General features: G+C 40.3%; 1 protein-coding gene across 1 annotated transcript in view; it reads right to left on the minus strand.

Annotated features, from left to right (window-relative positions):
* The window catches only part of AK9 (adenylate kinase 9), a 106,964-nt gene that overhangs the window by 25,312 nt on the left and 66,105 nt on the right, over positions 1-15,547 (minus strand). The window contains exons 26-27 of the mRNA XM_069488413.1: positions 13,741-13,865; positions 10,305-10,524 (exon numbers count right to left, since the gene is read on the minus strand). Of these exons, the coding sequence (XP_069344514.1) occupies positions 10,305-10,524; positions 13,741-13,865 (345 nt within the window). The remainder of the gene's footprint in view (positions 1-10,304; positions 10,525-13,740; positions 13,866-15,547) is intronic.

Consider the following 15,547-nt stretch of genomic DNA (forward strand, 5'->3'; position numbering starts at 1 on the left):
GGAAAGCATGTGTGCTTGGGATATCCTCACAGGCATGGTGTGTAGACAGCCAGTCTTTCCAACGTCCTTTAAATCAAATGCAATGGATCCTTTGCCATGTCTCCCAGGTTTGCATGAAAACTAATCAGCTCCCCTGGGGTTTGGGGCCTTGTTGGCTGAAGACCCTGCAAACTGGAGTCCCTTTTTTTTTTTTGAGACAGAATCTTGCTCTTTTGCCCTGGCTAGAGTGCCGTGGCGTCAGCCTAGCTCACAGCAACCTCAAACTCCTGGGCTTAAGCAATCCTTCTGCCTCAGCCTCCCAAGTCGCTGGGACTATAGGCATGTGCCACCATGCCCGGCTAATTTTTTCTATATATTTTTAGTTGTCCAGATAATTTCTATTTTTTAGTAGAGACGGGTGTCTCGCTCTTGCTCAGGCTGGTCTTGAACTCCTGACCTCGAGCACTCCTCCCAGAGTGCTAGGATTACAGGCAGGGAGCCATTGCGCCCGGCCTGGAGTCCCTTTAAATAGCGGGAGAATAGAGCAGTGCCTGAGGACATGCTCTGGGACTCTGGTCTGGGCCAGCAGGACCTTGGTGCTTTCATCTGGTAATTGTTGAGTACATTTCCCAAGGACTTACACCTTATAGGCATTCAAGAAATACTTGTAGATAGAATTATAAAACTGAGTTAAATCAAATTCATTTAGTTTATCAGTCCCATAGAGATTCTATAGCTCTTAGAGAGTGAGAACTTACAAACACTTCTAGTATTTCTTTTTTAAAAACATGGTTTTGACCGATCAAAGATGGCGGAGTGGTGGTGACGGCCTGAATCTGCGCTCCCGGGAAGGAAGGCATCGATCGGGACCTGCCACAACGCTAGAAGACCGCTCCCACACAGGAACAGCGGTGTGAATCCACGGAGAATCAGCGTGGGACAAACAGAGCGAGTGAGGTCTGAGGTGAATGAAAATTGGGAACGCGGGACAGACACTAGCCAGCGGAGCGCGGGTCGGATACACCCGCCCCCAGCCGGGGCGGAAGCAGCCTCTCGGGAAAGCGGCTTGCCCTCCGCTCCCAATTGAATAGAGCCCTGACCCAGGCCAGCACAGAATCACTGAGGGATACGTGGCGCATTGGAGACAGGAGGCTTTTTTTGAGAAATTACCTTAGAACCTGGGGGATCTCAGCTGAGACAGCGCTTGGCGAGGAGGGACGGATCTGCCCCAGGGCAGAAAAACACAAAAGACTCCCGGACAGCAAATAGCGTTGTACCCCGTGCTGCCTTTTTCGGCAGTTCTCCAGCCGGTCACCCCCGGTGCGTGTCCTTGCTGGCCAGCCCCTGGGCAGTGGCGGTCTCTGCCTGCCGGGGAGCCGGTCCCCTCCAGCCCCGGAGCTTGGCAGGCGCCATCTTGAAAGCGAGAGCGAAACGGCTCGGGAGCCAAAAAGTGCCCAGCGGCTCTTTCTGCCGGTGCTGCCTTTTTCGGCGGTTCTCCAGCCGGTCACCCCCGGTGAGTGTCCTTGCTGGCCAGCCCCTGGGCAGTGGCGGTCTCTGCCTGCCGGGGAACCGGTCCCCTCCAGCCCTGGAGCTTGGCAGGCGCCATCTTGAAAGCGAGAGCGAAACGGCTCGGGAGCCAAAAAGTGCCCAGCGGCTCTTTCTGCCCGTGCTGCCTTTTTCGGCAGTTCTCCAGCCGGTCACCCCCGGTGCGCGTCCTTGCTGGCCAGCCCCTGGGCAGTGGCGGTCTCTGCCTGCCGGGGAGCCGGTCCCCTCCAGCCCCGGAGCTCGGCAGGCGCCATCTTGAAAGTGAAGGCAAAACCGCTCGGGAGCCAAAAAGTGCCCAGCGGCTCTTTCTGCCCGTGCTGCCTTTTTCGGCGGTTCTCCAGCCGGTGACCCCCCGGTGCGCGTCCTTGCTCGCCAGCCCCTGGGCAGTGGCGGTCTCTGCCTGCCGAGGAGCCGGTCTCCTCCAGCCCCGGAGCTCTGCAGGCGCCATCTTGAAAGCGAGGACGAAACCGCTCGGGAGCCATAAAGTGCCGAGCGGCTCTCTTTGCCCGGCGCCCTCCGCTGGTCTCTGAACCAACGCCAGGAGTGCGGGATATGCCGGGCCGTGCTCGGGGTGAAGGGGCAGAGCTGCGCTAAGGCAAAAAAAAAAAAAAAAAAAAAAACACGAACAAGAAGAATAGGCTCGCCGAACTGTATATTTTATTCTTGGTAAATTTCTTCTGGGTTTTGTTTGTTTGTTTGTGTTTGTTTTTGTTTTTTTTGGGTTTTTTCTTTTTTTTCTTTCCTTTTCTTTTCTTTTTCTTTTTTTTTCCGGCGGCGGACAGCCTCGGCGGGCACCTTTGCCCTCTGGGCCTCTGGCTGCTGCGCCTTTTTGAGCGCGGAGGTTGGATCCCCACCACCCTCGGAGCTGTGCGGGCGCGCAGACGTCATCTTGAAATCCACTGCAAAACCGCCCGGGACCCAGCCGGGCGGGCGTGAAGGGGCGGAGCTGTGCTAAGGCGTAAAAACAAAAACATCTAATGGCCGCTCCGGACCCAGCCGAGCGGAAGTGAAGGGGCAGAGCTGTGCTAAGGCGTAAAACAAACAAACAAACAAACAAAAAAACATTGAGTCGCTGAATTATATACTTCAGATTTGTGTATCTTTCTGCCTTGCGGTGTGGTGAAGTGCTATGTAGTTTGTTTTTGTTCATTTTTGTTGGCGTTTTTGGTGTTTTTTGGTTTGGCTTTTTGCGTTTCTTTTCTTTTTTTTTTCTTTTTCTTTCTTTTTTTTTTTTTCTTTTTCTTTTTCTTTTTTTTTTTTTTTCTCTTCTCTTTCTCCTCTCTTTTCGCCTTCTAACTGGGGACCCACGGTGAGCTTCGGAACGGGCCAGGTCCCTGGCTCTGGTACATACCGGATCCTGAGTAGTCACCCCCAGGGCCGGAGACCTGCGGGCACGCAATTGCCACTCTAGGGCCCACAGCCAAGTCACTGCGGAGCAATAGGGTACCAAGAGGCTCCCTGGACGGCCCTCTTCCCTGGTCCACGGACCTTATATAGGATCCCTGCCCAAGTGTAAACACTGAATACTTCTCCAGAAGCGAGAGTGTGGAACCTGATCCCTGGGGACATTGGGCCAAGACAGACTTTTGCCCGTGGGAGCTACAGCAACTGGGGCGCTGAGCAAGCAAAGTCACCGTCCTCTCCCCATAGCTAGTATCTTGCCGGCAGATAGAGTCAGAAACCTCCCCTATAGAGGAAGAACCAAAGGGAAACAAACAAACAAACAAACAAAGAGAATTTCGGTCTACTATTAGTGTGGACCCTGCCTGCCTTCTGAAAGACCACAACACAGTGTCCTAACTCACCAAAGCGGTCCTGGATCACTCCAATCCTCTAGGATTGGACCCATCGGAAGCAGTCCCCCAACGGAAACAGAAAAATCTCTGAACAATACACAACAGTCTCCCCCCTTGCCAAAAGAAGCAACCTACCTAGACTGTTTCACAGCCTAAGAATAGAGCACAAAGAGTCCTGTTAACCAGACTAAACCTATAAGTAAAGATCCAACGACAAATCTAGATGGGAAGGGCCCAGCGAAAAAACACGGAGAGCAAAAAGAATCAAATGGAAAGCTCATCCCCAAAGAGAAATACCAGCTCCCAACCATCTGACACAAACCAGACTCAAAACACCAACATGTCACAGGAAGAATTCCAATTATGGATTATAAACAAGCTGAATAATATACAAGAATCAATGGATAAACAACACAAGGAAAACACAAAAAAAATACAGGAGTTGGAGGATAAATTCACTAAAGAAATTGAAATATTGAAGAAAAACCAAACTGAACTCCTACAAGTGAAGAATTCACTCAGAGAGCTACAAAACACTGTGGAAAGTCTCAAGAGCAGGGTAGATCAAACAGAGGAAAGAATCTCAGAAATTGAAGATAACTCCTTCCAACTAAATGTCAGTCACAGAGATAGATCAAAAAAGTAAGAGAAATGATCTGAGTCTTCAAGAAATGTGGGATTATGTGAAGAAACCTAACTTGAGAGTTATTGGCATTCCTGAGGGTGAAGAAGATAACAAGCAAGGGTTGGACAAGCTATTTGAAGACATAATCGAGGAAAATTTTCCAGGCCTTTCCAATACTCTAGACATACAGATTCAAGAAGCTCAAAGGACCCCTGGGAGATTCATAGCAAATAGGAAAACACCACGCCACGTAGTCATCAGGCTGACCAAAATATCCACTAAAGAGTCACTTCTCCGAGCTGTAAGGAGAAAGAAACAAGTAACTTACAAAGGAAAACCCATCAGAATTACGCCAGATTTCTCAGCTGAAACCTTACAAGCAAGAAGAGGTTGGGGCCCCATTTTCACGCTTCTGAAACAGAATAATGCCCAGCCTAGAATCTTGTACCCAGCTAAGCTAAGTTTCCTATACGAAGGAGAAATCAAGACATTCTCAGATAAACAAAGGTTGAGGGAATTCACCAAGACAAGACCAGCCCTCCAAGAAGTACTCAAAAGAGAATTATACACGGATCAGCACAAGAAAGATCCACGAATGTAAAACTACTCAAGAGCTAAAGATGAAATTCCAGATACCACAATGGCCCAGGAGAGAAAACATCACAATGAAGTTCTACCCAACAAGCTGAACAAAAAACTGTCTCACCTATCAGTTTTCTCAATAAATGTGAATGGCTTGAACTCCCCGCTCAAGAGACATAGACTGGCCCAATGGATAAAAATATACAATCCAAGTATCTGCTGTCTTCAAGAAACTCACCTAACCTGCAAAGATGCATTTAGACTGAAAATAAAAGGATGGAAATCGATATTTCAAGCAAATGGTAACCAAAAGAAAGCTGGTGTGGCAATCTTAATTTCCAATAACTTAGCTTTCAAACCAACAAAAATAATAAAAGACAAAGATGGCTACTACATACTGATTAAAGGCACAATTCATCAAGAAGCCATGACTATACTCAATATATATGCACCCAACCTAGGTGCACCTAGATTCATAAAGCAAACCCTACTAGATCTCAACCAAATGATAGATAACAATACTGTAATAGCTGGAGACTTTAACATCCCACTGACAGTACAGGACAGATCCTCTAAACAGAAAATAAACAAAGACATAATGGACCTAAATAGAATGCTAGAACAAATGGGCATGGCTGACATCTATAGGACATTCTACCCAAAGTCCACAGAATATACATTCTTCTCATCAGCTCACGGGACATTCTCTAAGATTGACCATGTCCTAGGACATAAATCATGTCTTCAAAAATTCAAAAAAATAGAAATTATACCATGCATCTTCTCAGATCACAGCGGAATAAAAGTAACAATGATCACAAACAGAAACCCTCACTCTTACTCAAAGTCATGGAAGCTAAATAACCTTCTCCTGAATAATTATTCTATAAAAGAAGAAATCAAGATGGAAATCAAAAATTTCTTTGAATTAAATGACAATGGAGATACAACTTATCAAAATCTATGGGATGCAGCTACAGCAGTCCTGAGAGGAAAATTCATATCCATAAATGCCTATATCAAAAAGACAGAAAACATGCAAATAGACAACCTAACAAATAGACTCAAAGAACTGGAGAAAGAAGAACAGAACGATCCCAAACCCAGCAGAAGGCGAGAAATTACTAAGATCAAATCAGAACTAAATGAAAAGGACAACAAAGAAACTATAAGGGAAATTAATAAAACAAAAAGTTGGTTCTTTGAAAAGATAAACAAAATAGACACACCCCTGGCTAGACTAACCAAGAGCACAAAAGTAAAATCTCTAATAACCTCCATTAGGAACATGAAAGGAGAAATCACAACCGATGCTACAGAGATACAAGATATCATCTATGAATTCTACAAAAATCTTTATGCACACAAACTGGAGAACGTGGAGGAAATGGACAAATTTTTAGAAACACATAGTCTTCCCAGGCTCAACCAGGAAGAAATAGAGTACCTGAACAGACCAATATCAAGAACTGAAATTGAAACAGCAATAAAAAACCTTCCCAAAAAGAAAAGCCCTGGTCCAGATGGGTTCACACCTGAATTTTACCATACATACAAAGAAGAACTGGTGCCCATCCTACATAAACTATTCTCCAATATTGAGAAGGATGGAGTTCTCCCTAACACGTTCTGCCAAGCCAATATAACATTAATACCAAAACCTGGAAAGGACACAACAAAAATAGAGAACTACAGACCAATTTCCCTCATGAATATAGATGCAAAAATTTTCAATAAAATACTAGCAAATCGAATCCAAGTACTTATCAAAAAAGTAATCCACCACGACCAAGTGGGCTTCATCCCCGAGATGCAGGGGTGGTTCAACATACGTAAATCTATAAATGTAATTCACCACATAAATAGAAGCAAAAACAAAAACCATATGATACTCTCATTAGATGCAGAAAAAGCATTTGACAAAATTCAACACCCTTTTATGATAAAAACGCTTAACAAAATAGGCATTGATGGAACCTACCTAAAAATGATACAAGCCATGTATGACAAACCCACAGCCAACATCATACTGAATGGGGAAAAACTGAAAGCACTCCCACTTAGAACTGGAACCAGACAGGGCTGCTCATTGTCTCCATTACTTTTCAACATAGTATTGGAAGTCCTTGCAAGAGCTATCAGGCAAGAGAGCAGAATCAAGGGAGTCCAAATAGGGAAGGAAGAGATCAAACTCTCACTTTTTGCTGATGATATGATGTTATATCTGGAAAACCCCCAGGATTCAACCAAGAGACTCCTGGAATTGATTAACGAATACAGCAAAGTCTCAGGCTACAAAATTAATATACACAAATCAGAGGCATTTATATATGCCAATAACAGTCAATCGGAAAACCAAATTAAAGACTCAATACCCTTCAAAATAGCAACAAAGAAAATAAAATATCTAGGTATATATCTAACTAAAGAGGTAAAGGACCTCTATAAGGAAAACTATGAAACACTGAGAAAAGAAATAGCAGAACTTGCAAATAGATGGAAAAATATACCATGCTCGTGGATCGGAAGAATCAACATTGTTAAAATGTCTATACTACCCAAAGTGATCTACAGATTCAATGCAATCCCTATTAAATTACCAACATCATTCTTTACAGACATAGAGAAAATAATTATACACTTTGTATGGAATCAAAGAAGACCCCGTATAGCAAAAGCAATTTTAAGCAACAAAAACAAAATGAGAGGTATTAATTTGCCAGACCTCAAACTATACTACAAGGCCGTGGTTCTTAAAACAGCCTGGTATTGGCACAAGTGCAGGGACACAGACCAGTGGAACACAACAGAAAATCCAAATATAGAACCATCCTCATATAGTCACCTAATTTTCGACAAAGCGGGAAAGAATATACTCTGGGGACAAGAATCCCTATTCAACAAATGGTGCTGGGAGAATTGGTTAGCCACTTGTAGAAGACTGAAACAGGACCCACAGCTTTCACCTCTCACAAAAATCAAATCACGGTGGATAACAGACTTAAACCTTAGGCGTGATACAATCAGAATTCTAGAAGAAAATGCAGGAAAGACTCTTACAGACATTGGCCTAGGCAAAGAATTTATGAAGAAGACCCCCAAGGCAATCACAGCAGCAACAAAAATAAATGAATGGGACATGATTAAATTAAAAAGCTTCTGCACAGCCAAAGAAACAGTCCAGAGAATAAACAGACCACCTACAGAATGGGAAAAAATTTTTGCATACTACACATCAGATAAAGGACTGATAACAAGAATCTATTTAGAACTCAGGAAAATCAGCAAGAAAAAATCAAGCAACCCTATCAAAAAGTGGGCAAAGGACATGAATAGAAATTTTTCAAAAGAAGATATAAAAATGGCTAACAAACATATGAAAAAGTGTTCAACATCTCTAATCATCAGGGAAATGCAAATCAAAACCACAATGAGATATCACTTAACCCCAGTGAGAATGGCCTTTATCAAAAAAACCCAAAACAACACATGTTGGCGTGGGTGTGGAGAGACAGGAACACTAATACACTGCTGGTGGGACTGCAAACTAGTGCAACCTCTGTGGAAAGCATTATGGAGGTATCTTAAACAGATTCAAGTAGACCTGCCATTTGACCCAGCAATCCCATTACTGGGCATATACCCAAAGGAAAAAAGGTCATTCTGTAACAAAGGCACGTGTACCCAAATGTTTATAGCAGCACAATTCACAATAGCAAAGATGTGGAAACAACCCAAATGCCCATCAATACATGATTGGATTAGTAAACTGTGGTATATGTATACCATGGAATACTACTCAGCTATAAGGAATGATGAAGATACGACATCTCTATGGTTCTCCTGGAGAGAGTTGGAACCCATTATATTAAGTGAAGTATCCCAAGAATGGAAAAACAAGCATCACATGTACTCACCAGAAAATTGGTTTCCCTGATCATCACCTAAATACAAATCTGGAAACGACACCAATTGGACATCAGACTGAGGTGGGGGGTGGGGGAGGGGATGGGGGTATGCCTACACAATGAGTGCATTGCGCACCGTTTGGGGAGTGGTAACACTTGAAGGTGCTGACTCGGGAAAGGGGGGGGTGGGGAAAAAAATATGAAACTATTGTTTTAACTTGCACTGTTCACTTAATAATTTATCATGAATATTTCCCATATTATTTCATATCATTGTACAAGAAATAATGTATATATTATGAGGACATACTGTATCTAACAAGATATACTGTTAGACTCTTTGATTCTGTAAAATTAAATTAAAAAAAAAAAAATTATGAGAAAAAAAAAAAAACATGGTTTTACCATAGGTTCTTTAAATGTGGATTTGTGAAAACAGTCTCCTTTGTGTTTTGATGATACATAACGACCACTCTATACACCCTAAAAATGCAAACTATACATAATAACACCCATGCATACTCTGAGTCTACTTTTCCTCTGCTCCCTTCCCTCAAAGAAGTAGTCAGTGAAGTTTAACTAATTATTCAATGTCTGACAGATCCCAGCACTGTCCTGAGCATTGTAATATTTCTTCTTTCTTTTCTTTTCTTTTTTTTTTTTTGAGACGGAGTCTCACTCTGTCACCTGGGCTTAGAGTGCTGTGGGGTCAACCTAGCTCACAGCAACCTCAGACTCCTGGGCTCAAGTGATCCTCCTGCCTCAGCCTCCTGAGTAGCTGGGACTACAGGTGCGCGCCACCACGCCCGGCTAATTTTTCTATTTTTAGTAGAGATGGGGTCTCCCTCTTGCTCAGACTGGTCTCAAACTCCTGACCTCAAGCAATCCTCCTGCCTCGGCCTCCCAGAGTTCTGCGATTATAGGCGTGAGCCATCACGCCCGGCCAGAATAACTCTTATATAAGCTCTCTTCGGTATGAAAGCCTTTCAAACATTTGAACTCGGCTCTCATGCCCCATCTTGGTCTTCCTAGCTCCAGATTCAAAAGCCCCATGCTTTCCACCCCAGCACAGATCTATAGATTTGCCTTTTTAGGGCATATCATATAAATGGAATTGGACAGTTTGCACTCCTCTTTTTGCCCGTCTTCTGTCGCTTAGCATAATGATTTTGCTCTTTATTCATGTTGTAGGGTGTATCAATAGGTCATTCCTTTTTAATGCTGAGTAGTTTTCAAGTATAAGGGTAAACTTCCTTTTGTTTATCCATTCATCAGTGGATGGACATTTGGTCCACTTACTGGCTATCATGAAAATGCTGTTATGAACATTCACATGCAAGTTTTTATGTGGACATATGTTTTCATTTCTATTGGACAGATTCCCAGGAATGGAATTACTGGGTTCCCTATGACACTTTTGAACATTTTATGGAATATTCCTCAGAATATAGTTTTAGAAGCAAAGTTCTAAGCTCATGTGGATCTGGTTTCACTACAGGCTCACATGGCCTTGAAGGATGGTGTCATCCATCCATCATTCCAGGGGCCAGTGAGAAAGGGCACTGAAAATTCTATTCCTCTGTGTTTCAAGGCTCCATTTGTTGCGTCTTTGCTGCTGGGTCTGGCAGAGGGAAGCCTTGGCACTACCACTGCCTTTTATTTCCCTTAAAGGAAGAAGCATTAACACACTGATAGTCACGAAAACCTCAAATAATTCTTAACATATAAATAGTTTCAATATTTGCTGAAAAATATTTTCATGCTTACTGTAGTATTAAAATAAGAAAACTAGATTTTTGTGAGGGCCACTTTATACTTTCAATAGATGCTGGACATATTTATCCCCATGCGTTTTTACTGGGTACATACCCTGATTTTTGTCTTCATGTCTTTGATGAGTTTTTTCCTTTCTAATTTCTTCTTTTGTTTCAGTTTCCACTTTTCAACTCGGGAAGGAAGGAGGCGATCGAAAATATCTTGATCATCAACTTGTATAAAAACAGCAGCATCTGGGAAAAATCCGTGCTCCCCTAGAAACAAGGCCTCTTCAGGATGTCGTGGGAAACCATCTAGTATAAAACCTGTGGACCTAGGTGGAAATGTTTGTAATTTACTTTATTTGCTTAAAATATTATATTACAAATATAGATATGAAAGTAAAAAAAGTGTTGATAAATCTCAATTTTATAAAAGATGTGTAATTAATACTTTAAAAATTCATTGTATACCTTTTATTTCTTTTAATATTTCTAGTTGTAAACATGGTATTTCTTTTTCCCAAATATATCAAATTGGATTAAAATTATAATATTTTATATGTATATTTATAATATAAAATTGTAGTCAATCAGTTTACAATTACTATTAATTAGAAGTTTACTAAAAGTTGTATAAAGATCAAAGGAAAAGAGAAAATAAGTTCTCTGCTTGGGAGGAGAGCCCAGCGTAATGAATGTGTCACCTTTCAGGTAAAAAGTACACCTGGCTGGCCCACCTTTAGTGGGAGCCCTTACGTTTAGTAGTTTTTCTTCTAGTGACGCTTCCTTTCATGAGACAATTAATTCATACCTTCTACTCTGGGTCTCCTTGTAACCAATGACAATTATTAATACATGTATGCTGGCTCCCAGGTGTAAGATGATTATACTTAAACGGGATTGTCAAACTTGCCCAAGTATGATGAAACTTTAAAGATCATGCAAATAACCATAATGTTATTATGTTCTCATTAGGGAGCATTTATAACACAATCAAGCCTTGAGAACTTGGTTTTGTTTAGTTGAGAGATTCAATATTGGTCCCCTTTAGAGTAATTATCTGAAGTTTGGTTTGTTTTAAATGTTTATATTTAGATATATGTTTTCTTCTTAATATGAACAGGACTTTCATGAACATTGAAAGTTTCAGCCTTCAAAGATGTTAATTCAAAAATATTAATTTTCCCTTCTTATTAAGAGGACAAATTTCCATACATTGGCCATAATATATGTGTCCTTTTCTTTAGAAAGGTCTAGTCTCTTCCGAGAGGAGCAACTTCATTCCTACTGTTCCAGCTGTCACTTCTTTGTCAACGATTTCCGAAGTTTTATCTCTACATTTAACCTCTCTTCTGAGTTTTGATTCAGAATTTTCAAAAAGCTGCAATTTCTCCATCTGAATGCCCTTCAGGAATAATATATGTATTATACTGTCAAAAATCATACTCACTGTTACCCTTCCAAACTGCTCTTCCTTCTGACCCAAATTCCAGGGGTCTTTGGACCTCCCTGCCACCCCCCCCCCCCCCCCGCCCCCAGCTCCCTCTTGCTTCTCACGTAGAATAGCTGAGTCCTGGCATGCCCTCCTCTGTGCTCAATTTCCATTTCTGCCACTTAGTTCAAGCCCTGACTATATCTCTCCAGGACTAACGCAATTTTTAAAATGTGTTGATTTTTTCCCCGATTATAAAAGCAACAAATTTCACTACAGAAAAATTAAAATACAGAGAAATACATGAAAAAGGGCAAAGTTATCCATCATCTCATATCCCAGAGGTTACTGACATTTTGTTTTCTTTCTATCTAGTTGGTTCTTCATGTATCCATCTATCTACAGATTTGCATCTTCTTTTTTAACTTAACAATAACATTTCTCATGTGATGACAAATTCTTCATTATAATAAATTTTAATGGGGTTGTATGATATTCAGCTATTTTATTTAGACTTTTACAATTTCACTTTTTACTTCTAATTCTTCAATTCGTATCTATATCTATCTATATATCCTTGTCTATATCCATCTATCTACCTATATTTTAATGTACAGTGTGAGGTCAGAGCTAAATGAATAAAGAACAACCCATGACTATATAGCTGCAGGTAACCTGCCTAAGTTTTGTACAACTATTGATCTAATTTAGGGAACAAGAAACTGTAAACATAAAGTTTGTGACTAATAATCCCACTCACTCATTTAGACAGGGATTAGGTGAACAACAGTGCCCAGAGACTTAAGAGGAACACTGGAACTAGCCAGTTATTTAAATTTTCTGTGATTCAGTTTTCTTATCTCTAAAATGAGACAATATGAGTTTTTATCCCATGGGATTGTTGTAAGGATTAAGTTAATAGGAATAAAACATAGTCCAATAGTACCTGGTACGTAGTAAGTTCCATATATGTGTGTATGCTATAATCAGTGTTATAAATATCATTTCACTTTCTTTTGGTGGATATCAAGGCAAGATACTCTGGTTAGGAAATGAAGGTGAAGTTTTAAGTTCGAGTGACCTGGAGATTCTTAAATTTGTCTTTCTGGGGTCAGAATTGTTCCTGGCATTTGGTAAAGGGATAATACTATGAATAGCTATTAACTGGTCTTAACCGTAGTTGTTAAAAGACCACAGGTAAAAAGAGTCCAGCACGTGGTTAGAGTACATGGGTTTAGAACATGAGTTTGCAACCAGAACAGCACATTGTAATCACCAGGGGGTGGGAGGTTCCTCAAAAATACCAATGCCTGAGGCCCAGTGTCATATCCCTAGAGATTCTGATTCAATTGTTTCGGGGTGGGGTCCTGGCATCAGAATTTTTTAAAAACTCCACAGATGTTTTTAATGTATATCTCAAGTGAGAATCACTAGTTTACATGAATATAAACGAGAAAATTCGTAAATATATGTTGAACTAGATTTTTAACCTTTAAGAATAAAACATGAATCTGTTTAAGGTATCTCCAAGTAGACCTACCATGCGATCCAGCAATCCCATTATTGGGCATCTACCCAGAAGAACAAAAGTCATTCTATAAAAAAGACACCTGCACCCAAATGTTTATAGCAGCACAATTCACAATTGCAAAGATGTGGAAACAACTCAAATGCCCATCAATTCATGAATGGATTAGCAAAATGTGGTATATGGAATATTACTCAGCTATTAGAAATAATGGCGATATGGCATCTCTTTGGTTCTCCTGGAGAGAGTTGGAACCCATTCTATTAAGTGAAGTATCCCAAGAATGGAAAAATAAGCACCACACGTATCACCAGCAAACTGGGTTCCCTGAGTGCACATTTGGCAATAACACCAATTGGGGGTTGGACAGATGTGGGGAGTGGGGGGAGGAGATGGGTGTATACCTACATAATGAGTGCGATGTGCACTGTCTGGGGAATGGACACGCTTGAAGCTCTGACTCGGGGGGGGGCAGGGCATGGGCAATATACATAACCTAAATTTTTGTACCCCCACAATAAGCTGAAAAAAAAAGGAATAAAACAAATAAAAGTAAGGAAACGTATAATGCTATATAAATTAAGGTACCGCATTGGTTCCTGAAACCACCACTCGGAAAGAATTACTTCAAGAATTTCAGGAGGTAATGGCTCGTTTTCCATTAGACTTCCTTTGATTATTTCTTCTTCTTCTGTAAGTTGTACTTCTGGAGGCTAAAAACAAAAATCAGAAAATAAAACAAGTTTTAAAACTCTGTATTAGTCATTGCATATTCTTATTCGTATGTGGGAGCTAAAACAGCTGATCTCATGGAGGAGGAGAGTGGAATGATAATTACTAAAGGCTGGGAAGAGTGTGTATGGGGGGAGATGAAGAGAGATGGGATAATGGGTACAAACATACAGTTGGATAGAAGCAATGAGTTCTCATGTTCCATAGCACAGTAGGGTGACTACAGTTAACAATTATTGTATATTTCAAAACAGCTAGAAGAGAGGACTTGAAATGTTCCCAACACAGAGAAATGATGAAATGCTCAAGGTAATGAATATCCTAAATACCCTCATTTGATCATTACACATTCTATGCATGTAACAAAATGTTAATATCACATGTACCCCATAAATATGTACAAATATTATGTATTAATAAAAATCCCCAAACCATATTTATTAATATAACAATTAACATAAATAATACTATATTGCATAATTGATTAGGAGACCTGTTTTTTCTCTGAGTTCATTTTTTTATACCATTGCTTATAAACATTTTAAAATTTGAGCTTTCTTTAAACCAATACTTAATATGGTTATAAGTAGTAAATAATATTTACTATAACTAAGAGGAGTTACTAGTGATAAGATGATTGATTTTCATACATGGCTTTGGGGTCATAGTTCATTACTTTTTGCTAAAACCTTGTTTAATTTATCTCACACATTTATACGGCTTAACTGATTTTTGTTGTCTGTTTTATAATTATACAGTATTATCTCTCCAACACAGATTCTGATTAGGGGATGGGCCAACCAGGCAGCCCTCTGAAATACAATCTGTAAGGGGATTCCAACGCCGTAATAACAGATGGAAAGTATTATGATTATTAACTCAGGTCAACTCTCTCTGAAGTAGGTTCACGCTTGATTTGACAGTAAAAAACAATAGTTCTTACTAGAATGAAACTATTTTTGTTTGAGTACTTTTGTTGTCCAAAATTATTACATGAAGCTGAATAAATAAGATATGACAAACTGCTGCTTACCAGGATGTAGGATTAATTTGATTAATATTATCTGGAAATAAAATCCTTTAATATGCCTCCTGAGAAGTCTAATAATTCAGAAAATAGCAAAAGAAAGCAAAAAAAAAAAAAACAACTAGAGAAAAGCAGAAAATATTTGCTGCATTTTAAAATCTAGACCTGTTAAATTGAAAAACCTGGATTTATGTACATTTTTAAAATTAATAGAATATCAGTTTCTCCCTGATTCTACTAAATATAGGTAGAAAACATTTAAAGAATATGTTTGAAGGGGTGCCCCATTACCTGTTAGTATACCACATGTCTCTGTCCAACCCTGCTCACACCTGGGTCCATCCACAGGGGATCATTAGAGAATGAAATGGTCTAGCTATATCAGAAGTAGTTAAAGTGTGAGCTGGAATTAAGAACTATCATTTTACAACTTTGGATAGAAACCATCTAAAAGATACATACAAACTTTCTGGTAGGGCATCATTAGAAATTAATATTTTGAGATCTCCATTGGAGCTGGGTAAGATTTTTATGATATTTGATAGAAAATAGAAAACACAATAGTGGAAAACCTTATTGTTTAGGTCAGGCATATCAAATAACATAGTCCCAAATAAATTCTGTACAACAGTCTTA

This window comes from Eulemur rufifrons, chromosome 15 (assembly GCF_041146395.1).
Source record: "Eulemur rufifrons isolate Redbay chromosome 15, OSU_ERuf_1, whole genome shotgun sequence".
NCBI classification, from domain to species: domain Eukaryota; kingdom Metazoa; phylum Chordata; class Mammalia; order Primates; family Lemuridae; genus Eulemur; species Eulemur rufifrons.